At 49.6% G+C, this 24691-nt stretch overlaps 1 protein-coding gene across 9 annotated transcripts in view; it reads right to left on the bottom strand.

Moving 5' to 3' along the window:
- The window catches only part of TMEM40 (transmembrane protein 40), a 29293-nt gene extending 12241 nt beyond the window's left edge, over positions 1-17052 (bottom strand). For 3 of the 9 annotated variants that reach the window (XM_084765203.1, XM_084765205.1, XM_084765208.1), the window contains exons 1-2: positions 15792-15933; positions 260-340 (exon numbers count right to left, since the gene is read on the bottom strand). In XM_084765203.1, the coding sequence (XP_084621329.1) occupies positions 260-340; positions 15792-15882 (172 nt within the window). In that variant the 5' untranslated portion in view covers positions 15883-15933. The other 6 variants (XM_084765206.1, XM_084765210.1, XM_084765207.1 and 3 more) reach the window with 6 other exon arrangements.
- Positions 17053-24691: the final 7639 nt, after the last annotated feature.

Here is a 24691-nt window from a genome sequence, read left to right as displayed (position 1 = left end):
AACCGTCTCTTCCTCCAAGCTCAGACACATGGAACCCTTCCCGCCTCCTAGAGATTCTCCTCACTTCCAGCACAAGCTTCCCAGACTGAGGGCCTGGCCAGCTGGCCCTCCCAGCTGGAAGAGTGGGAGCAACCCAGGTCTCTGCTGTGGCTTTGATGTGGTCATCATGCCGCAGGACCTAGCAGGGTCTCTGATGGTCCCACCCATGGTAGAGTCTCCCCGGGGATCCTGTGCTCAGGGTCTCAGGAGGCAAACGTACAGTCTACAGCGTCCATTTCCCTGTGGACTCCACTGCGGTCTTGAGACTGGGCAGACGCTCCTGAAGCCTCCATCGCTTTTCCTAGAGGAAGAACAGTAAGCTGTTACCTTCACTTTAGTTAATATTCTTCATATGTAAAGAGCTTGGCCAATAAATAAGGAAAGGAAGGGAAACATCCAACAGTTGAAATTATAAGGAGTCTTTTTTTTTTTTCTTAAAGGCAGGTTCTTTCTACGTATCTGTAACTGGCCTGGAATTTGCTATTGTAGACCAGGCTAGCCTTGAACTCATAGAGATCGGCCTGCTTCTGCCTCCGGAGTGCAAGAACTAAAGGCATATGTCATTTCCAGCACCATTTTTTTTTTCAAGACAGGGTTTCCCTTGTGTAGCCTTGGCTGTTCTGGATTCACTTTGTAGACCAGGCTGGCCTTGAACTCACATTGATCTGCCTGCCTCTGCCTCTTGAGTGCTGGGATTAAAGGTGTGTGCCACCATGACGGGCTCACCATATTTCTTTTTCTCTCTTTCTTTCTTTCTTTCTTTCTTTCTTTCTTTCTTTGTTTTTTTGTTTGTTTGTTTGTTTGTTTTTTTGAGACAGCATTTCTCTGTGTAATAGCCCTGGCTGTCCTGGAATGCTCTTTGTAGAACAGACTGGCCTTGAACTCTCAGAGATCCGCCTGCCTCTACCTTCCGAGTGCTTAGATTACAGGCCTGCGCCACCACGGCCGGCTCTCACTTTTATTTTTATGTATTTTTATCTACTTATCTATTTGTTTATTTATTTATTTATTATGTATACAGTGATCTGCCTCCATGACAGAAGAGGGCATTAGATCACATTATAGATGGTTGTGAGCCACCATGTGGGTGCTGGGAATGGAACTCAGGACCTCTGGAAGAGCAGTCAGTGCTCTTAACCTCTGAGCCATCTCTCCAGCCCCTCTCATTTTTATTTTTAAAACATTCTTAGTTGTTGGTTTGTTTAGTGTGTTGCGTTCAAGTGCACAGCACGTATGCAGGCCAGGGGATGACTTGTGGGATCAGTGCTCTTTCTCCGACATTTGACACCCAAGGATTAAACTCGGCTCATCAGGCTTGGCAGGAAGTGCCCTTACCCACTAAGCCACATAACCAGCTCCAGGAAAACAATTTGAGAAAACAAAACAAAAACGGTGGGTCAGAGATACACAGAGATATGTTGTCTCAAATAAATGAAACAAACAACAGAAATACACATTAGGGGAATTTGACTATGGATTGTCTTATGATAACATTAAAGTCTTTTAGAGGCTGGAGAGATGGCTCATTTGCCTCATAAGCTTGATATCCTGAGCTCAGACCCCTAGAATCCACACAAAAGCAATTTGAACCTCTATAATCCTAGTGTACCCCAATGGTAGGAAGGTGGGGGGAGACGGAATTGCTGGATTGCAGAGCAGCAAGGCCAGCACACTCAGCAGTGAACAACAGAGAGACACCCTGTCTCAAACAAGACAGACAGCGACGATCAACAGGCAAGGCTGCCTTCTGACCTCCCATTCCACAGGTGCGCCTGTGAACACACACACAGCTTTTCTGAGCTGGGCATAGTGGCAGAACACCGTTTGAGGTTAGGAGTTTGGGTCAGCCTATGAAACAGAGTAAGACTCTCAAAAGCAGCAGCAACAACAACAAACCTCCCCCTTTAATAATGATATTATGTTAGTAACTAGAGTTTTGTTTTATTTTGTCTTGTAAAGACAGGGTCTTGCTGTGTAGCCCTGGTCAGTCTGGAACTTGCTGTGTAGACCAGAGATCTGTGTAGACACAGAGATCTGCCTGCCTTTGTCTCCTGAATCAAGGTGTGTGCCACTTACCCGGCAGGTTTAGACTTTGTTTGTTTGTTTTTGACATTCATTTCTTATGTGAGCATACGTAGGCATGTGTAAGCAGAGGGCAGAGACCAGCTCTCAGGAACCGCTTCACTCTCCCACTGTGTGCATACTGGGAGTCAAACTCAGGTCCTCAGGCTCAGCACTCAGTGTTTAAGCCCCAGACCCCTCTCACCAGCCCCTGATTTTGCCTGTGTTTGTTTGTTCGCTATGTAGTCCAGACTAGCCTCAAACTAATGGCAACCCTCCTGCTTTAGCCTTCTGAGCTTTCTTACATCTCTACCTTTTACTTAAAGCAAACAAACAAACATTTATCTATGTAAAGACAGAAAGACAGGGACTGGAGAGATGGCTCAGTGGTTAAGAGCACTGACTGCTCTTCCAGAGGTCCTGAGTTCAAATCCCAGCAACCACATGGTGGCTCATAACCACCTATAATGTGATCTGATATCCTCTTCTGGCCTGCAGAGGTACAAGCAGGTAGAGCACTGTATACATAATAAATAAATAAATCTTAAAAAAAAAAAAGATAGACAACAGGAGTTGGAGAGATGGGTCATCAGTTATAAGCACTTGTTAGAGTTGGGCATGGTGGCAGCCAGCAGCCAGGGGAATCTTTGAGTTTCAGGCTGGCCTGGTTTACATAGTTCTAGTCCACCCAGAGCTACATAGTGAGACCCTGTCTCAATCAAACACGGTAGCAAACAAAACAAAACAAAGAGAGCAAAGAGCACTTGCTGCTCTTGCAGAGAACCCGGGTTCCGTTCCCAGCACCCACATGGTGGCTCACAGTGGTCTATAACTCCAGTCCCATGGGCTCCTGCTTCCTCTTCTGGCCTTGGAGTGGCACTGCAGGCACATCGTGGTGTTTGAAAGAAAGTGGCCCCCCACTGGCTCACAGGAAGTGACACTACTAGGAGGTGTGGCCTTGCTGGAGTAGGTGTGGCTTTGTTGGAGGAAGTGTGTCATAGTTCCCTTCTGGCTGCCTGTGGATCAAGATGTAGAACTCTCAGCTACTTCACACCATGTCAGTCTGCGTGCTGCCATGTTTCCCACCATGGTGATAATGGACTAAACCTCTTAACTGTAAGCCAGCCCCAATGAAATGTTTTCCTTTATAAGAGTGGCCATCAAGCCGGGCATGGTGGTGCACGCCTTTAATCCCAGCACTCAGGAGGCAGAGGCAGGTGGATCACTGTGATTTCAAGGCCAGCCTGGTCTACAAAGTGAGTCCAGGATAGCCAAGACTACACAGAGAGACCCTGTCTTAAAAAAAAAAAAAAAAAAAGAGTGGCCATGGTCTTAATGTCTCTACACAATAGAAATCTTAAGACATACATGATGCACAGATATACATGCAGGCAAAAACACCCATACACATACAATTAATAATTTTTTTAAACACCTCCTTGTATTCATATTGTGTCAATCATGTTACAAAGGGCATGTGTCCATGAGTCCCTGCACACCCCAGTCCATGACACACCAGTCAGGTAGGAACAGGATCAGCCCTCGCCTATGAATCTTTGTTTCCAGATAATAAGTGATCTTTTGAAAGATGGTCTCATTTGGCCCTTACAATAATCCTGCAAGGTCAGCTTTGCTATCCATCTACACAAGGAAATGTTGGCTCACAAAGATGATCAAATTTTTTCTTTCACACCGGAAAACAGTGACCAGGGACACCAACTAGCTAATGGGCCTCCATGGAGGCAGGTCAGATGTTTATGGGTGATACTGGTGAAGACCAGGCCAGGAGTTCAGAGCTCAGTCCCTTTGGGACAACATGCTCTGCTTTCCTGAGCTTCTGAGAAGTCATTAGTGGTCACTAGAGGTATGTCTCTGAAAATCTGAATGGCTAGAAGAGCAGGTTTTCGGGGGGTGGGGGGTGGGGGTGGAGGTGGGATAGGGAGGGGAGGATACATGTGGCTGGGACCAACAAGACTGTTTTAGATTAGGAACCCACCACCTGGAGACTACATTTCCCAGAATCCCTTGAAGTTGAGTATGGCCATGTGTCCCCTTGCTAGTGGACAGGAATAGATATAGTAGCCTCCTGGGAAATGTTTACTGGTTGTAGGTGAAGGAGAAATGCAAATTTCTCTCTCTCTCTCTCTCTCTCTCTCTCTCTGTGTGTGTGTGTGTGTGTGTGTGTGTGTGTGTGTGTGTGTGTGTGTTTACTGACTTGACACACGTAACTTTCACATGCTTATACTCCATGATTCAGGTAGGGCTCCTCAGAGGGCCTGACATCTCCATAAAGTCATGAACCTAGGCAGGAACTCAGATTGATTCATGTATCTGATTCCTGTTCCCTACATGCATAGGATGAGGCACAGAGCAAAGGAGGAGGAGGGGGGGGGGAAGAGGAGGAGAATGACCATGAAGGTAATGAATCAACCCTCAGCGCTCACTGCATTTCTGGGCAATGTTCTAGTAGCCACCACTACCCAGTAAGGGCTTACTATGATTATACCCATTTTATAGGTAAGAATGCCAAGGCACAGAGGAGCTGAGGAACTTGCCAGGCACACACGGCCTGGAAGGGGCTGAGCAAGGGCTGCTGTTCTGTCTGGGTTGGGAGACTAAAGCGCAGCTGGCATCTCCTTCCAAGCCCATCATTAGGATCAGGAAAGAAGCCACAAAATCACTAGTAGCACCATGAGATTCTGCTGCCCTGGCTTAGATTTAGTCACTCCAGACACCAGAGTGTCCCCATGGCCTAGGGGACTTTCTGAGGGCATGTTTCCATTTTTTTTTTTTCAGAGTCAGGGTCTTGCTGGATAACCCAGGCTCATGTTACATTTCTGAGCCTAAGTCATCCTCCCCTCAGGGTAGCTGGGACTGCAGGTGCACACACCGAACCCAGCTATCTTGGGCAGTACGGTGCTGACCCATGAGGAAGGGCTGGTGGAAACACCTCAGAGGTAGGGCCTAAGGGTTTTTCTTTGTTTTGCTTTTGTTTTTATTTTTTCCAGACAGGTTTTCTCTGTGTGGCCCTGGCTGTCCTGGAACTCACGATGTAGACCAGGCTGGCCTCGAACTCACAGAGCTCTAAATACCGCTGCTTAAGTGCTGAGTCTAAAGGCATGGGCCACCACCCTGGTTTTGTTATGTTGCTGTTGTTGCTGGGTTTTCTTCAGTTACTTTATAGCTCAGGCTGGCCTAGACATGACAACAATTCTCCTGCCTCTCCCTCCTGAGTGCCAGGACTACGAGCATGCGTCATTGTCCAGTTTCTTCAATCTTATTTAATCCATGTAATATAAGCCTTATCTTCCACAGGAGGAAACTGGGGCTCAAGTAGATAAAATGGCCTGTCCATGGTCTCCAATTCATACTTGCCCCCCCTACCCCTGTCCTACAGAGAAACCCACCTTCAATCACCAGCTGTCCCTCGCTAAAGACTCTCAGCTCCAGGGGTGAGCCCTTCTCTGAGGCTGGAAGAAAATGACGTATCTCACTCTTGGGCGCTTCTTTCCAAAATGCTCAGCACTTCTTCAGTTTCCTTTTCAGAGATAGTGTCTTGATAGGTCACCCAGGCTGCTTTTACCCCTGAGCTAAAAGCCACCCTCCCTGTCAGGAATGCAGATGGACATGCTACAGCCAACTTTCCTGGAGAGTTTGGAGCTGCTGACCCATCAGGAGGGGTAAATAGAACCGTCACAGAGGTAAGGTCCTCTGAAACCAGTTACAGGGGACTGTGAGCCACCATGCAGGTGCTAGGAACCAAACCCAGGTCTTATGTGAGAGCAACAAGTGTTTTTTGTTTTTTTGTTTTTTGTTTTGTTTGTTTGTTTAGCAGCTGAGTCATCTCTCCAGCTCCAGCCCTTCCTCTTTTAATGTCATCATCCCTCACTTCCAATGTCACCAGAGCACCTGTGTGCTCAGGATTTCCCCTCCAGCTCCGGTTGTCACAGGCTCACTTATGCCCACTGGGGACGCTGATGACCACAGCAAACCCTCCCTGCCTCACAACTTGCTCGTCACACCACTCAGGAGGAAAACATCAGAGGATTCCATTGCACAGAGGGGGAAACTAAGGCCAGGGAGTAAAGAAAGCTGTATGAGGCCAGCGCTGTGGTCTGAATGCGCTGGCAGAGGTTCATCAGAAAACTTCATCTCGAAGCAACAGTGTTGGGGAAAAAGTTAACAGGATGTGATCAAGCCCCGAGGATCTGCCCTGGGCAATATGCTGACTTGTGAAAACAAGTTTGCAGGCATGGTAGTGCATGCCCCTATGTGAGTTTGAGGCCAGTCAGATCTACATCATGAGTTTTGAGACCAGTCTCAAGAAAAAAAAAAGAAAGAAAGAAAAAGAAAGGAAGAAAGAAAGAAAAAGAGGAGGAAGAGAGAAAGAAAGGAAAGAAGAGAAAAGAAAAGGAGAAAAAGCAGGGGAGGACGGTGGCTCGGTTGGTAGAGCTTTTATTTAGCATGCAAAAGTCCCAGGGTTCACCTGCAGCATTACATAAAATGGTTATGATGGCACAAGCCTGTGTAATCCCAGCTCTGGGGAGATGGAGGCAGAAGATTCCAGAATTTAAGGTCATCTTTGGCTACGTGGAGAGCCGAAGGCAAGCCTGGGCTACATGAGACTCTATCTCAATCAAACAGCAATAGCAACAAAACAAAAACAAAGCAAGGCTGGCCCTGGCTTGCTTCCTCAACTGTTAGGAGGCTCAGAGGTCTTTGTGCTCACAGTACACTCACAGGTCCCCTGGAGTGTGCCACCCTGTCCTTGTTGGCTTTCACCACAAGGCTTCATTATGTATGTGTGTATGACTGGCCTTGGTGACCTCCAGTCCCTGGACAAATGTCCCAATCCTCCAATCTTACCTTGCTTTTCTGGGACCAGAGCTCCACAGTCTCCAATGCCCAGCCAGGTAAACCCCGCAGTACTTGCTAGGATGCCAAGGCACAAAAGCCTTGGAGGTACCAGGCAATGCAAATAGACTTTACAAGGTCACCTAGGAGCTGTTTCAGTCAATCCCTTGAACATTTTTCATGTCTGCTGTAGGAAATGTCCACACTCGAGGCCAGCCTGGTCTACAAAGCAAGTCTAGGACAGCCAAGGCTACACAGAGAAACTCTGTCTCAAAAAAAAAAAAAAAAAAAAAAAAAAAAAAGAAATGTCTACATTTATAGTGGCTCAAAACAAAATACATTACTATTTTAAGTAGTTCAACACATTAGAAGGTCAACATGGGCTTTTCTTTTATTTCTGTGCTGGGGATTGAACCAGGGCCTCAGCATGCTGGACAAGCATCTACCAAGCCTGCATCCTCGATCCTGTTTTTGTTTGTTTGTTTGTTTGTTTGTTTTTAGTTTTTCGAAACAGGGTTTCTCTGTGCAGCGTTGACTGTCCTGGACTCACTTTGTAGACCAGACTGACCTGTGAACTCACAGCGATCCGCCTGCCTCTGCATCCTGAGTGCTGGGATTAAAGGTGTGCGCCACCACGCCCGGCTCGTTGCTGGTGTTCTTATTCTTGTCTCTGGTACCAGACTATATTATCCACAGTTTCTCCACCTGTACAATGGGATGCTAATCTCTGTTGTTCAGAACATCATGGGAATTAAATTATAGAGCCTAAAATACTGCACACAAAACACAAGCCCTCCCCTTCTAGATGCACAACGTCTCCTAAGTTTAACTAGTGATCTGGTTTCATGGGAGTTTGGTGGCCATGACTTCTTGAGGCTCTCTGGAGGGCTGAAGTCAGGGATCCATTGTCAGGAGCAAAATTAGCCGAGAATGTGGTTATCTAATTGTTCTTCACCTGTAGCTAGACTGTGGCCCACTGCCGGAACCCCTCCCTCAGGGCTGGCCTGCTCCCAGCCTCCCCTCTGCAAGCACTACTGGATTGCTTTGGAGCACTGTTTTCCCATCTCTGTGGTATACTCCTAAACCAGGAGCTCTCCCTTTTAGGTGAAGCCTTGAAGGTTAGCCTGTCCAATCACAAGAACCCTGGGACTCAGGCATGATGGGACCTGTCAGAGAAACTAAAACAGCCTTTAACAATCTTGTGAGGACAGCAGGCCTTTAACAGGCTCCAAAAGCAGGAAGCTGACTCTTTTTTTTTTTTATGCATACAATATTCTGCCTGAACACCAGAGCCAGAAGAGGACACCAGGTCTCATTATAGATGGTTGTGAGCCACCATGCGGTTGCTGGGAATTGAACTCCAGACCTTTGGAAGAGCAGCCAGTGCTCTTAACCTCTGAGCCACCTCTCCAGCCTCAGGGAGCTGACTCTTGAGGCTTGTGCAATACGCTCATTGAAGGCTCTGAGGCCCGCAGGAGAGACCGCTCCTTTACTTGGCTTCATCCCGTCTCTATACAGGAGCCCAGGCCTTGTCCAGGATGCAGTCCAGTGCTTTCCACACAACCCTAATGACCTCGGGGTCCAGTTCTCCCTCTGGAATCCAGGACAGCGCATGTTACCACCCACTGTGGCTGGTGCCCGTCTCTCAGCCCATCAGTCAGAACGGCTGCGGCACACTGAATCAAACATAACTCGTGTGGCCCAGGGACACAGACCACAGAGCTGACTCACCAGCAGCAGAATCTGGGGTGTGACCTTCAGAGACTGCTTCAGAGCTCCATGGCTGGCCAAAGGCTGCAGAGAAAACTGAGTCAGCAGCCCACGAGCCTGGCCCTGGAGTGTCTTAAGGCTACTACCATGTCCTCTGAGCCAGTGGACATGTCACTTGCCTCTGTGTCCTCTCTCCTATACAAACAGGGACAAATGCCATCCATCACTGGGCTTTGAGTCCAGCAGGGGTCACAGACAAGGTCTGGATTAAGCCATTCTGGGAAGTGAGATCCCACAAAGCCTGTGTCCCCACTTAACTCCTACTCTGCCGTTTCACGTTTGCAGGCCTGTTCCCGCTGTGTGAGATGGTTATAATGCCGTTGGGTTACAAGGGCTGCTGTGAGGGTTGAGCTAAGAAGACCACTAAGCTCCTATGAGTGGGAGCCACACACAGAGAAAGTGCTTCATAAAAAAGCAGTCCTGAACTGAAGAGCTGAGGAGATGGCTCAGTCAGCAAAGGATTCACCTTGCCAGCATGAGGACCTGAGTTCAGTGGCCAGAGTCTATGCAAACAGCCAGGCCTATGGCACACACCTGTAATCTCAATGCAGGAGAAGCAAAGCCGGGCAGATCCCTGGGGCCTGGTAGCCAGCCAGTCTCACCTAATCTTCAAGCGCCAGTACCAGTGAGGGATCCTGTCTCAAACAATAGGGTGGGTGGCTGGAGACGTGGCTCAGCAGTCAAGAGCACTGGCTGTTCTTCCAGAGGACCTGCGTTCGATTCCCAGTACCTACATGGCAGCTGACAACCATTTGAAACTCCAGTCCCAAGGGATCCAATGCCTGCTTCTGGTCTCTGAGGGCTGGGATTAAGGGTGTGCGCCACCACGCCTGACCCACGAATAAGAATTTAAAAGAGCAGCAAGAACCCAAGGAACAAGACCTGAGCCTTTCCTCTGGTCTCTACAGTCACACAAGCTGGTGTGCAAACTCAGAACTGAAAAAAAAAACAAGCTTAAGCTGGCAAGGTGGCTCAGTGGGTAAGGGCGCCTGCTACAAAGCCCGACGACCTGAGTTCAATCCTCGGGACTGACTCCCACAAGTTGACCTCCATATGTATGCCTCAGAACACACACGCACGCACGCACGCACACATGCACATACACAAATACATAAATAAATGCAATTTAAATAGTTTGCTGTTATTTGTTTTAAAAAGCAGGCCTGCAGCCGGGTATGGTGGCACACTTGGGAGGCAGAGGCAGCAGGATCGCTGTGAGTTCGAGGCCAGCCTGGTCTACAAAAGCGAGTCTAGGACAGCCCAGGACACAGAGAAACCCTGTCTCGAAAAATCTAAAAAAAAAAAAACCTAAATAAATAAATAAATAAATAAAATTATATATATATTAAACAGGCCTGCAATATTCCTTAGCTTTCCAATAGGAGGGGCCTCGTGAGAAGAAGCTAGGTTACTGGGAGGTACGTCCTTGAAGGGAACTGTGGAACCCTGGTCCCTCTGGCCTCATCTTCCACATGCTCCTGCCATGCTGTACCTCTGGACCACAGGTCCAAAGCGAGTTGCTAATGGGCTAAAACCTCCCTCCCTCCCTGCTTCCCTCGCTCTACGTCACTCTCACTTTTTCCATTGTTGCTTCAGGCTACCCTCAACTTTTTTTATATATATCTGAAAATGACCTTGAACTTCTGATCCTCCTGTTTCCACCTCTCCAGTGATGGGATTCGCGGCATCACCAAGCATGGGTTTTCCAGTGCTGGAGACCAAACCGGGGCCTCATGTGTGCCAGGCAAGTGCTCTGTCAACTGAGCTACATCCCCAGTCTGCTTTTTGTTGTTAGTGTCATTGTTTTATTTTGTTTTTGAGATGATATCTTGCCGTGTAGCCCAGGCTGGCCACCTCCTGCATCAGTCTCCTGAGTTGCTGGAGCTATAAGCATGCCCCCACGTGCCCGGAGAACCTTCTCTGTGTAAGTAGATTACCTCAGGTATTTTGTTACAGTGATGGAAAGCTGACCGCTACAGAACTGCTCAGAGGGAAAGGACAGAGAACGAAGTCACAGTTTCTGCCTCTACTGTTTTACTCCATCTCAACACAGGGGATTTAGTGCTGGGGCAACAACCCACACTGTGCAGCCAATTTCCCAGATTAGATGGACCTGTGGCCACGGCAAAATCAAAGAGGCTGCCAGGGCCTGGGAGCTACGGGGGGCTGTGAGAATGGCACCGAGGCTGAACTAGGATAATGAAGGGGACCACCGAGGGCGAGGCCCCGGGATACAGCTCCGTGGGGAAAGGATGGTAGGCCAGCTGGAAAACTGCTCAGATGCATCTATGGTGGGCTTATCTTTTGTCATTTGTTTTGTTTCATTTTTCTAAGGAAGGAAGGGCTTCTGTGGCCCATGGTTTTCCCACTACCATGGGGAAGCGTGGAGGGAGGAGCCTGAGGCTCTGGTCACACGGTCCCTGAGTCAGGAAGCAGAGCGAGGGGAGTACTTGGTGCTCAGCTTGTTGTTTTGTTTTATTCAGCCCAGGACCCCAGCCTTTGAAGTTGGCCCGCCCACATCCAGGGTGGGGCTTCTCTCCTCAGGGAAACCTTTCTGGAAATGTCCTCAGAGGAGCATTTCCATGGTGATTCTAAAGCCTACCAAGGTTAACAGTCCAGATTAAGCATCCCAGGGATGGTTTTGTTTTCTTCTTAGACAAGCCTCCCCATGTAGCCCAGGCTAGCCTCCAATTTATAACCTTTCTCTCTCAGCCATCCAAGTGCTAGGAATTACAGATGGGTACCATTATACCAGGCCTAGATCTTGTTTGAGAAGGGGTTTCATGTAGCTGCCTGGCCTTGAGCCCCTGAAGACCTGAAGATTTTATTTATTTATTTATATTTTTTTTCTTGGTTTTTCAAAACAGAGTTTCTCTGTGTTAGCCCTGGCTGTCCTGGATCCATTTTGTAGACCAAGTTGGCCTTGAACTCACAGCAATCCACCTGCCTCTGTCTCCCGAGTGCTGGGATTAAAGGCGTGCGCCACCACCGCCCAGGGAACTCCTGAAGATTTTTAAGAAAACTAGAAAGGTAAGCATCTAGTACGGGAGGTGGACAAGCACTGCTAAAGTGTCAGTATAGGTGCACAGGACAGTAAGAGCACAGAACAGAGTCTAAGTAAGGAAGACGACCCACATCTCCGCAGCCTTCATCCATGGGGTCACTCTCCAGGACCTGGGGAGACCAACAGAACTCCGAGGGTGTGGGGTCCCAAGACTCCATGCAGCAGAGGTGCCAAAGGAGCAGGGACTCTGCCTAGGGTTGAACACAGTCTGAACAGGTCCAGGCTGCTACCCGGGGGGTCAGTGCAGGGTCACTCCTGGGTAGGGCCCCATAGGGCTTCGAAACCATCCTGTTCAGCACATGAAGTAATTTTCTCAAAAACAACTGTTCTGGGGTAGCCCTGAGCACAGTCAAGCGTGGAGTGAGGTTTTGAGCAGTGGCGGTTAGTGACCACATCCTTTAGCCCAGAATCTGTTAGCCCCTGGAATAAACGTCTCCAGAGCAGAAACAACAGGTCTGCTTGTTTCTTTCCACACAGGTCTCACTGTGTAGCCCTGGCTGTCCTGGAACTCACTATGTAGAGCAGGCTGGGCTCATACTTAGAAAGATACACTTGACCTGTGAGTACTGGGATTAAAGGTGTGTGCCACCACACAGGTCTCCTTTCTACTGTTTTGTTTTTTGTTTTTTGTTTTTTTTTCAAGACAGGGTTTCACTGTGTAGCCCCAGCTGTCCTGGCCTCAGATTCACATTGACCTCCCGCCTCTGCCTCCTAAGTGCTGGGATTAAAGGCATGCGCTACCATATCCAGCTTTGCTGTATTTTTAATAAAAACCAGCTAATAGCACATAGTATAATCTTAACGTGCACCCGTGGCCCATGCCAGGCAGAGCACAGGCGTCCATGCACAGTGTCCCCAAGGCCAGTGGGGAAACCCCACAATACAGGCTGAGATGCAAGGAGGGTGCAGGAGCCCCATTAAGTCAATGGGGTGCTTGGACTATACAGCTGTCACTGAATCAAGGGTGAACAAGTGTCTTCAGAGTCCCCAGAAAGAAACCGCGGATGGAGATAGCGCTAATCGTGGAAGTACAAGTAGGGACAGGAAAAGTGCAGCCAGTCCAGCCGCTGCACTCCCGAGGCCTCTGCCAGCCTCACTGACATTGAAAACATGCAGTTCTCACCTATGCAAAACTGTGGCTTGGCTGCGCACACCTTTAATCCCAGTGCTCAGGAGGCAGAGGCAGGCGGATCTCTGAGTTCAAGGACAGTTTGGTCTACAAAGCCAGTTCTAGAACATCCAGGGCTACACAGAGAAACTGTCTCAAAAAACCAAACCAAACCAAATAAACAAAAAATTGTTTATTGGACTCATAACAAGAAAAGTGCTTAAAAAAAAAAAGAGTGGCTCTCCCCCTCTCTCAATGGCCAACATTACTCCCTGTGGATATGAGGCCTCAGGACACAGTGCCTACCAGTGTACAATGTACACTGTGTACTGTACTATACAGCGTACAGTATAAACACAGCTGCTTACCAGCGTACAGTGGGGTTGGGTCCAGATAACACACTGTAAACTGAAGGTAAATTGAAAATGCATTACTGTACCTAACCATCAGCCCATCAGCTCAGCCACATAGCACATTGAGTGCTGGGTTTTCTTTGTTCTTGTTTGTTTGTTTGTTTGTGACAGGTTTTCTCTGTATAATAGAGCCCAAGCTGGCCTTAAACTCACAAAGATCCGCCTGCTTCTGCCTCCTGAGTGGTGGGATCCAAGGCATGCACCACCATGCCCAGCGAGTGCTGGGTTTTTAATGAGTGGCTGATCTGGAGATGGCTGTTCCTGTTTCAGTACTGGACTAGCATTTGCTCTGGATGTCTAAAGAGGAAAGGCTGGTTTGTATTATTGATGGTGTGTGTGTGTGTGTGTGTGTGTGCGTTGCAGTAAAATGACCTCTACCCCAGTTTAAAGGTGGGCCAAGGATATGAATAGATGTTTCTCACATACATGGCCAATAGATCACATCATAATTCATTAGGGAAACACAAATCAAAACCATAATGAGATTCCACGTCACTCCCACTTGCATGGTTAAAATGAGACAGACAGTAACAAATGTTGAAAAGAGTGAGGAGACACCAGAGAGAGCCCTCACGGGCTGTGGTGGCAAGGTAATACCATGTAGCCTGGCCTAGAGAGCAGTCTGGCAGCCCCTTAGATGCCAATCATAGTTACCAGTAGATCCAAGCTTTCACTCCCAGATATATACCCAAAAGAACTAAACTCTGGGTGGGTAAGGGCACTTGATGTCACACCTGACAACCTGAGCTCGATCCCCCATGACCCACATAGTGGAAGGAGAGAACTGACTCCTAAAAGTTGTCCTCCGATCTCCACATTTGTGCCATAGCATGCACACACGTGCCCCATACACATCTATAAATAAATAAATAACACATTCTTATAGACCCTGAAATGCCTAGCTACATCCATTGGGTCAAGGCAGTTAGTTCTTGTGGGGGAAGTACCCACTTTGGGGTACCAGCTTGAGAAGTGTTTTAAATCCCATGGTCGAGGTTGTATAACTTAGTGAGTATATGGGAAACCTCTGAATCGTACCATGTAAAGAGGGAAAGATTATGGCAAGTAAATTCCATCTGTTAATAAGGTAGTTGTCTTTGGCAAGGAACAGGTGAGATAAGGTGCCATGTAGCCCAGGCTGGCCTTGAATTTACTATGTAGCTGAAGGTGACTTTGAACTTCTGTTTCTCCTGACCCCCCCTCCCAAGTACTGGGGTTACAGGTATATGTTGTCATGTCTGGGTCAATAAAGCTGGTTCAGAGAGACAGAGACAGACAGAGACAGAGACAGAGACAGACAGACAGACACAGACACAAAGACAGACAGAGACGAAGACAGACAGAGAAACAGACAGAAAGAGACAGAAAGAGAAAAAGAAAGACAGGGAAGAAGGGAGGAAAGGAGAGAGAGAGAGAGAGAGCGCGCTAAGAAAGCACCTTTAGAAGAATTTTAGAGTCCAGATGGCCTAGTGTTGCAGAGGGCCACATCACCCTGAGTTCTAGTCCTATTCCTTACAGATCTGCTTGCTTGACTTTAAATAGGATACTGTCGGCATCCCCTCAATGAGTGTGCGTGCGCACGCGCGCGCATACACAGACACACACACACACACACACACACACACACACATATACACACACGTACATTGTTTTTCACCATGCCTCACCTAACACAGGCTCCCAGCCTCTAGATCATCTGGGGCAGTTTTAAAAGAGAACAAAAGAAAACAATAGCGCTTTGGATAACCTTTCTGTCCCCTTTAAAATGCCTGTTGGAGGCTTGAGGACCAGGATGCTCTGGGCAGACACCCCCTGGGGAAGATGGCTGCCATGGGCAGAAGTGGTCCCTAGAGGGCTAAGAGGAACTCTCTGGGGTCTGCCAGCACCCTCTCCCCTGAGGTCATCCCACTTGATGAGAGACTATGCCTGGCAGCAGAGCCTCCTTCCCTTCCCCCTCCCACTGAGTTCAGCATTTTCACACTAGAGGTGCCTTTTAGCATGGGGCTCTCCCCAGTCTCCCAGCCTGTCAAGAGAGGGTGATGGCTAAGCCAGAGGCAGAGGCTGAGACCCTTTGCATCCCTAAACGGCTGGGTTCCCACCACAGCAGGCTGAGAAAACCCTATAGATACTTAGCCAAACTCTTCACTTCCAAACGGGGAAACTGAGGTTCAGTAAGGGATTTTCTAAAAGTCCACACAGCAAGCCAACAATGAGAGTCAGAGCTGGCCATGGACTGTAGGCAGGCCTAACCTGATGGAAGTATCCAAACAACTATGGCGAGGCAAAAATACTTCATCCTACCCTGATTTCATCCACAGCAAAGACTGAGGGGCTTCAGCAAGCCAGGAAGATGCAGAGTTGGGCTTCCATTCCAGGCCCACCAAGGAAGCGCAGAGCCAAGCCTAAGGATCAGCCATTTCTCCCAATCCTTCTATAGCCACCCTCCTACCCCTCTGATTGAACCAGTCCCGTGTCCCATTACCTGAAATCCCTGGGCTCATGTGAGCAGAAAGGCCAGCTGTGTGTTGATTGTGAATGTGGCCAGGCCGAGGTAGGGAGGTAGGAAAGGCCATGGCACCGTGACAGCAGAGGGCGGGGCCACCATGACGTTGCCCCTGGGCCCCACCGGCTCACCCCTGTGCTGTGGCATTCCTTCCTGTGGTGCTATCAGCCCCCAGGCCTTCCTGTCTGACTTGCTTCTTCTCTGCCAGCATCCTAGGAGGGACAGATGGTGGCAAATGCACCCCCTACAGACCCCAGGATCACACTGCAACCTCAGCCCCCCCCCCCGGGGGTGGCAAGCATGTTGGGGCACCCTGGGCTGTGACAAGCTCAAGGAAGGGAGGAGTTGAGGGTTTGTCTTGGGCTCCCCCTCCTTGCTTGGGAAGTTGATTCAGGCCACAGCCATCTGTCCCAACCTGCCCTGCAAGTTGGAAGACACTGTCATATTCCCTACTCCTGGATACCAAGGCTGGAGTGATGTGTGTAGAGGAATGGACAGCCTTGGAGACCATGAAGGGGGACTGGAAGCTAATTCAGTGCTTCTCCTGGGAAGAGACCTGGGCCAAAAACAAGAGGCAGGCCCGGAGAGCAGCCTTCTGTCTAGAAATGGGTAGGAACTGAGTCCTCAAGAGGCAGGAAACCAGGGGTTACCTCACCCAGCTACCGCCTCTGCCCTCGTGCTCAGTCACCCTGAGCAGTAGGACAGGAAATGTTTGTTGCCACTGTCCAGGAGAATACTAGCCAGTGAGGATGAAAAGGCAAGGCCAGGAGCTTCCTGGAAAGGGAGTTGCTCCCATCCTAAGCTCAGGCCTAACCCTTGACTGTTCCCTCAAGCTCAGCATATACTTGTCCTGTGTGGCAAGCCCTACAGGCCTGCCTCTGACTTGTCTCAAATCCACCCCCAATTCACTTCCACAGCCACCTTGTGGGTCTAACACCCCCACTACTGTTCCCCTGCTTCTGCCCTGCCCCCCACTGCTGTCCAACTGGGCAGCCAATTCTGCTACGGAGCATAACTACTGTGCCTAAGTGCCTGCTCTCAGGGCACGGCCCATTCTCACAAAGTTCTTTGCCATCTGCCCCCTTCTTCTTGTTCTGACCTTGGCTCCATGACAACCCCTCTCCCTCAGCTAGTGCCGCACTGGAAAATGAGGCAAACATACCAGAGAGGCACCCACCTCAGGACCTTTCCACCAGCTTTTCCAGAACGCTCCTCCCTAGAAAGCCACCTGGCTCCTTCCTTCACTCTTTAGGTCACCTCCTCCAAGGGACCAGCCCTGATTAACCTGCTAGAGCAGGGACCCCAGCTCCACCTCCTCCTCAGCCTGCCTCACTGTTCTCCATGTTATTTTCTTGGGTAGGTTTCCTCATTAAATATTTGCTCTAGGGTCTGGGACAGTGGCCAATGTGTAGAAGGCATTCAGTCAATTTCGCTGAATGAATACAATATCCTCAAGGTTAGTCTGATATGTGTGTGGTGGAGGCAGGCAGGGGACACACCAAGCAGAAGGAGGAAAGAGGTATCATTACTCATTTATTGTGTTGAGGAGCTGGGCATGGTGGCGCATGCCTTTAATCCCAGCACTCGGGAGGCAGAGGCAGGTGGATTGCTGTGAGTTCGAGGCCAGTCTGGTCTACAAAGCGAGTCCAGAACAGCCAAGGCTAACATAGAGAGACCCTGTCTCAAAAAAAAAAAAATTGTGTTGAGGAAACGCACAGATCATTCCATACGGCATGAGTGAGGGCCTTGGAGCTAAGACACAGAGAGAGAGAGAGAGAGAGAGAGAGAGAGAGAGAGAGAGACAGAGACAGAGACAGAGACAGAGACAGAGACAGAGACAGAGACAGAGACAGAGAGGAGCTTCAAAGCCACACCAAGAGCTGCATGGAGACCTGAGGACAGTGGGGAGCCACGTGGTCAGGTCTGTTCTGTAGACAGCCCTTGGAAGCTATGCTATGGACTGACAAGGAAGTCTTGAGGAACAGGAAGACATGAGGACCAGGGACAGGGACATGGGAAGTTCTGGGGTATGCTGAGGAGCACAGTGCCCACCAGCCACAGGTGTGACAGCACCTGGGATCTGTGACTAGGCAGACTGAGTCGTGCAGGGCATGTAAAATGCATGCTCAATTAAAGGCTGGATGGAAAAATAGAGAATACTTCTTTCTGAGACAGAGCCTCACTATGTAGCCATGGTTGGCCTGGAACTCACAGAGATCCGCCTGTCCCTGCCTTTCAAGTGCTGTTAGGTAGACTTGGTTAATAGAGCATGCTATTAAAACCTGAACTATTTTTAATGTAGCCACTGAAAGCTTAAAATGTTTAGTGTATGACGGGGCTGAGAGGATAGCCAGCAGGTCTCAGAAATGTGGGGGTGATGATGTAGGGGTGAGGGAGACCTTCAGACTAACCGGAAGTCTTCTCCCTTTGCCACTAGTTTCTTTCCGATGAGATTGGATAGGGCAGAGGCCACAGGGAAGAACCTGGACGGACAGCTTTCAGCTGGATGGATACAAGCACACGTGAAAAGTCTCATCTTCCAAGTAAGAATTTGCTAGAAGTGAAGTAGGTTGATGGGAAAAGCAATGAGCCCTGCTCCTGAGAGCAGTGTATAGGAGGAAGGAAACTTCAAGACCCCTGTGAAGCCACTATGGGGAGGCTCGACTACTCTTGTTTTGTTTTGTTTTGAGACAGGTTTCTCTTGGCTGTCCTGGGACTTGCTTTGCCGACCGAGGTGGCCTCCAACTCAGAGATTCACCTGCCTCTGCCTCCCGAGTGCTGTAACTAAAGGCGTGCGCCTCCACTGCCCAGCAGCGGTAGCCATTTATAGCCCTGGCACTCAGAAAGTTGAACCAAGTTGATCTTGAGTTCCAGATTAGCCTGGGCTACATAGGGAACTTTTGTCACAAACAAACAAACAAACAAACCAAATGCATTCTCATTCTCAATGTGCTCCCTTCACTAGATGAGCGAGAGATAGACTCATCCAGAAACCTCTTAGAAACTGCTAGGCCCCCAGGTCCCTTCCCAGCTGAGCTCACCATGAAGTCGTGGGATTCCCCAGGGCTATCCTAGCACACCTGTGCTGACACCTGCTCACGTCACAGACCCACGGAGTCTGAGTGTTTTCTGCTGTCTGAAGGTTTCAACGCCTGCCACACAGAAAGTGCTCCCCCAGAGCCGTCCTCTAACTTTGGTTTGTCTTTGTCTAGTCCTGTCACAAGGAATCCCCCCACCCCCACCCCCCACAGCCTCCTTTTCCTTCGCTGCCTCTCCTGTAACACTTGCTCGGGTATTCACCTGGAGCCTGACAGGCGTCCTTCCACGTGGACAGATGTCACAGTCAGGACAGACCTGTCTGAGATGTCAAGGAGTCCCCACCCTAGCTTAGCTCCACCCAGGTGACTTCAGGGCCCAGAGTGTGGGTGACGCATGGCACAGCCTCCCACCATGACGGAGCACAGCTGGTGGCCCCTGGGGAGTCAGCACAGCAACTGGGCGCGACTTACACGGCTTTCCTGCATTCCAGAGCTGCCACCCAGGCCCCTGACTCAGGACGCGTGTGGGCTCTGCAGGCAACAGTCAGCTAGCTAGTTCGGCTTCAGTTTCCCCATTTGTTAAGATGATGAGGTGGCGTGGCAGCTCCCTACACATGACCAGGGTACTTCTGTATACTGGCCGGTGACAGCCAGCCTTTGCTATGCCTTAGTGTCCTTGGGATGAGGCCATGGGATTCTTGAAGAAGCCCCCAGTGGCTTCTTAGGCCTGTCACACATGCCCTGTAGGTGTAGAGGGGAAGGAAAAGAAACTTCACCTATGGGGAGGTTTACACCTTCTCAGAAGGTTGTCTGGGAGGGCAGGACCTATATCTTTATCATCTGAAATCGTCTATTAAAAGGATTCTCCAAGGCCAGGGGTGGTGGCTCACACTTATACTCCTAGTACTCAAGAGGCTGAAGGAAGCAGGAGGATTTCTGTGAGTTTGAGGCCAGCCTGGTCTATATAGGGAGCCCTTATCTTAAAAATTAATTAATTCGCCTATTAAATTAAACACAAACACAACCCTGAAGTCACAGAGTATTGTGCCCATCTCGTGGCTATGGAAAGTGAGGCGAAATGATTCTTCTCAAGGCCACAGGGCTGGACTGAGAGTCGCACCAAGGTCTCCCTTGGGCTTGAAACCCCAACCTTTCCCATCTCTCTATGCAGAAACTCCAAGTTAGTCCACAGGCTTAAATAGCTCCAGTCTGCGCTATTCAAATCCATGTCTGAAACCTGAGCTTCCTCCTCCTCCTCCTCCTCCTCCTCCTCCTCCTCCTCCTCTTCCTCCTTTCCACGGTGCTGGGGATCAAACAGAGGGCCTGTGCACTTGAAGCAACCCCCTCCTCAGTGAGCCACGCCCCCAGCCATGGATCCCCCACGCCTTTCCCTAACGGCTAACTGTGCAGGACAGAACTCCGCACCCTTATTTACCTTTCTTTTTCGTGAGATGTCAGTCCACGCCTCTTGCCTTGCTCTCTGCTCGCTCTCGCCTTTGCTGCTGGCTTAACAGAAGATCCGAATCCTTTGTCAGCTTGTGTCCACAGGCCACTTTCTGAAAGTGCTGAATAGCCATCCTCTTGTCTGCTCACAGCAGTGAAACAGACTGAATGAACAGGGTTGGGTTTTTGTTTTTGTTTTTTTTTTTCAGCAGTTTGGATTTTTCCCTCCAGTGCTGCTAACGTAGGCCTCCTGCATGCCGGGAAAGGGCACTGCTGAGACACACCTTGAGCCCAGCACCTCATCGGTGGGTGAGGGGCAAGAGCTCTATGGCGAGTCAGGCCGCCAGCTCCTGAACTGCCGTTCTTCTTCTAAACAAAAGTCTCACTATACAGCTACAGCTGGAAGAATACGGAACACCACGCTGGCCTCCAAGTCACAGAGATCCCCCATGTCTCTCCCTCCAAAGTGCTGGGATTACAGGTGTGGGTGGCCACGCCTGACCTTTGAGTAGCCATTCTTTTTTTTTTTTTTTTTTTAAATTTATTTATTACATATGCAGTACTCTGCCTGCAGGTACATCTGCAGGCCAGAAGAGGGCATCAGATCACATTATAGAAGGTTGTGAGCCACCATGTGGTTGCTGGCCATTGAACTCAGGACCTCTGGAAGAGCAGTCAGTGCTCTTAACCACTGAGCTCTTAAGCTCATTTGACAGATGAGGAAATCTAGGCCTAGAAGTTGAAGGGACTTGCCTGTGGATGCTAAGGACTTTGGGGGCAAAGGTGAGACCACAAGCCAGATCCTTGGACCTTCAGGCCAGCTCTCATGGGCGCTCTGCGGAAGCAGACACTGTTCTTGCTCTTCTTTCTCATCTCAGACCCGTGTGCACTGGGCAGCAGCAGCTCCTTCTCTAGCCAGTACTGCCAACCCACAAGAAGGCGGAGAGCTCACTGTGGAGGGGCAGGGCCAACCTCCGGAAGGACTCACTTTAAGAGAGGGAAAGGGTAGGACCCCAGAGTGAACGAGAGACCCTGAAGCCCAAGGTCAAGTAATTTACTTGAGGTCACATAGTCATTACCAGTAATATTTGAAGAAACATGTGGTGGTGCATGCCCCTAATTTTAAGCCCCAGGGAGGTTGAGGCAGGAAAATTTTGAATTTGAAAACAGCCTGGAGGGCCGGGCGTAGTGGTGCACACCTTTAATCCCCACACTCGGGAGGCAGAGGCAGGTGGATCGCTGTGAGTTTGAGGCCAGCCTGGTCTACAAAGTGAGTCCAGGACAGTCAAGGCTAAACAGAGAAACCCTGTCTCGAAAAACAAACAAAAACAAAACAAACAAAGCAAACAAACAAACAAAAAAACTGGTCTACAAAGTGAGTCCAGGACAGTCAAGGCTAAACAGAGAAACCCTGTCTCGAAAAACAAACAAAAACAAAACAAACAAAAAAACAAAAGAAAGAAAAGAAAAAAAAACAGCCTGGATAATATGTTGAGACCTTGTCTTAATCCAAATAGCAACAGAAGAGAATATTGGAGGTTTCAGTTAATAAAACTTACTGAGGCTCCCTCTGTTCAGCACCAACACTGGCTTCTGTACGGGAAGGAAATACAGCAGTCAAAAGTACCTGATTGATAGGTTCTGGAGGGACCAACATCAGAGAGCAGTCACATGGATTCAATAGGTCCTGCAGGGACCAATGGTCTGGGTTTCAGGGGAAGGGAAAACTTTCCTTAAAGCCAAGGCAATAGGGGCAGTCATCCAGAGTCCCTCTTTCCTGGTGACCAGTATACCATTAGAAAGCGGCAGGGAAGGCTGCTGAGGTGGCTCAGCAGCTGAAGATGCTTGCCTCGAAAGTCTGGCGACCTGAGTTCAATCCCCAAAATTCGTGTGAAGATGAAAGAAGAGAACCAACTCCGTAAAGTTGTCCTCTGTCGTCCTCACACGCACAGTGACAACCGCTCCCCCCCCCCAAGTCATACATTTTAATTTTAATTTTGAATTAGAGAAGGAAGGCGTAGTCAGGAACTATAGCCAGGTTATAAGCCTTGAGGTCTTTAGGGCGTCAATTTGCAGGTAAAAGATGGAGCGGAAAGCCAGCCTTAATGGTGCAGGCTTGTAATCCCAGCATTCAGGAGCCCGAGATAGGAGGGTCCCACACTAGCCTCTGCTACACAATAAGTTTGAGGCTAACCTGGGCTACATGAGACCCTGTAAGAATTGGGGTGAAGAAATGAAGAAAAATCCCTATGGGACTTTAAGATGGGTTTGTCTAGGTCCTGGGTGCCAACAGAAATGCCCTCCTACCCTCCCAATGTGAAACACACTCGGACTCTTCTGAATACCGTAGCTCTGCAGAGGCCACAGCACATGATCTCCAGGGACACAGGAAGGCAGTGCTGGAGGCCAAGCCCACCATCACGGCTGGTTCCCGTTCGCAGGTCCCCGTTTGCAGGTCTCCTGTGAGCTCACTGGATCTGTTACAGGGCTGGGCTGGCACAGCTCTTGTCTCTGCAACCCTCACAGCTGTTCCTGGAAGCAAAACCTGTCTGAATGAGAGTCAGAGCCCAACGGCATCACGTGGTCCACATCATCCCTCAGCCGGAGCCTGCTGGGGAGCTAAATTAAAGCGTACGAAAGGGGGTTCTGCCTCTCAGCGCAGGGAGGAAGTAACACCGTGAGGCTGGGGGAGAGAGATCTGCTGGGACAGTTCTGTCTGACTGACAATCACAATCACAGGGAACGAAGAATGGGCGGGGACTAGACAGGGTGGGCGGGGGGGGGGGGGGGGGGGGTGTTAGTGGCAGAGCCTGCGCCTGGAATTTGAGAGATCTGGGGAGGTGGGGTTGTTTCCTTTTCTGACAAACAGGAAGAGAGGGAAGGGGCTGGAGAGATGGCTCAACGGATAAGAACTCCTGCTTGATCTTCCAGAGGACCCCAGCTTCGTTCCTAACACTCAGGGAGGTGACTCCACCTCCCGGGAATCCAGCACTTTCTTCTGTCTTCCAAGGATACCCACACGCATGTGGAATACATACATTAATTTTATTTTATTGTTTTAATTTTCAATTGAGGAGGAAGGAAAGAAGTTAGAATGGAAGGAAAGGAAGCAGGGAGGGAGAAAGGAAGATCAAAAGAGCGTCCATACATTTGTTTATTGGGAAAGGGTCACAGTGCCTGTGTGGAGGTCAGAGGTCAATTTGCAGGAGTTGGCTCTTCCCTCACCCAGCTTTCCAGGGACCAAACTCAGGTTATCAGGCCTGACGGCAAGCACCCGCTGGGCCATCCCACCAGCCACGAAAAGGCTCTTTAAGGGTGTTTTCTGACTAGGTTATTTGGATAGGGGTCATCTCCATAGCCAGACCCTGATGCTAGCCCTGGACTCCTCCCCGCGACTCCGCGAGTGCCTCCCTTAGAAGTGGTAGTGTCTCAGCTCAGTTCAAACCAGGGCAGGCAGCCTTGCCGTGGGTGTGAGAGGCAGGGAGGGCTTGTGGTGTGAGCCTGTGTAATCCCGTTCCCAAACCTGCCTCCTGTCCTCCTCCCAGGACTCAGTCACCGCTTTCCACAGAAAAGAACCAGCAGGTCACAGAGGTACATGACTGTAGGACTTTCCCTGGGAAGACCCAAACATACATCAATTCACCCCACGGTGGGACACTCATGACAAACTGAAGAACGGATCCTACCCAAATCCAGCTGAGAGCAATAAACTTATTGGGCTTACTTAAAGGAGCATGGATGACCACCCCCTGTCCCCCCACACACACAGCTGCATTATCACCACCACCCACTCCAGCAAGGATGACTGCCTCCCCAAAGTGCAGAGATGGAGTTCTCCCCTCAGCTGACCTCCCTCCTTCAGTACACTACAGTGCCTCCCAAGACCATACTGCAGCTGGGGTACCACGAGGGAGGGAGGGAGGGAGGGAGGGGCTGGAGTGCCAAGTGAGTCCACATCTGTCCTGTGCCATCAGACAGCTTCTCTGATTTCAAGATGCCAGAGGCCGTGTCGGGTTCCAGAAGAAGAGAGTAGTCCAACAGTAAACACAAAAGGAGGTGTACACTGGGGCCTCAGCTTGGGGGGGGGGGTTATAAAACACATTCTTGAGTTTGGAACCACCCCACCCCCACCCCGATATCCCAACCTTAAAAGTAAGCCAGAGCCAGGTGCGATGGTGTACACCTCTAATCCTTCGAACACTCAGGAGTCAGTGGTAGGAGCATCCCAAGTGGGTTCAAGGTCAGTCTGGTCCTCATAAAGGGTTCTAAACCAGCCAGGGATATACAGGGAGAGTCTGTCTCAAAAACAAAAACAGGTCATGGCAAGCTTAAAAGTAAGCCCATAGTTACTACACCAGAAGACTAAGACAGGGCATTCCTTGGAGCTCACTAGCCAGG

The sequence above is a fragment of the Acomys minous genome (assembly GCF_964271855.1).
Source record: "Acomys minous genome assembly, chromosome: 17".
Taxonomy (NCBI): Eukaryota; Metazoa; Chordata; class Mammalia; order Rodentia; family Muridae; genus Acomys; species Acomys minous.
This window is presented reverse-complemented; position numbering and strand designations above follow the sequence as displayed.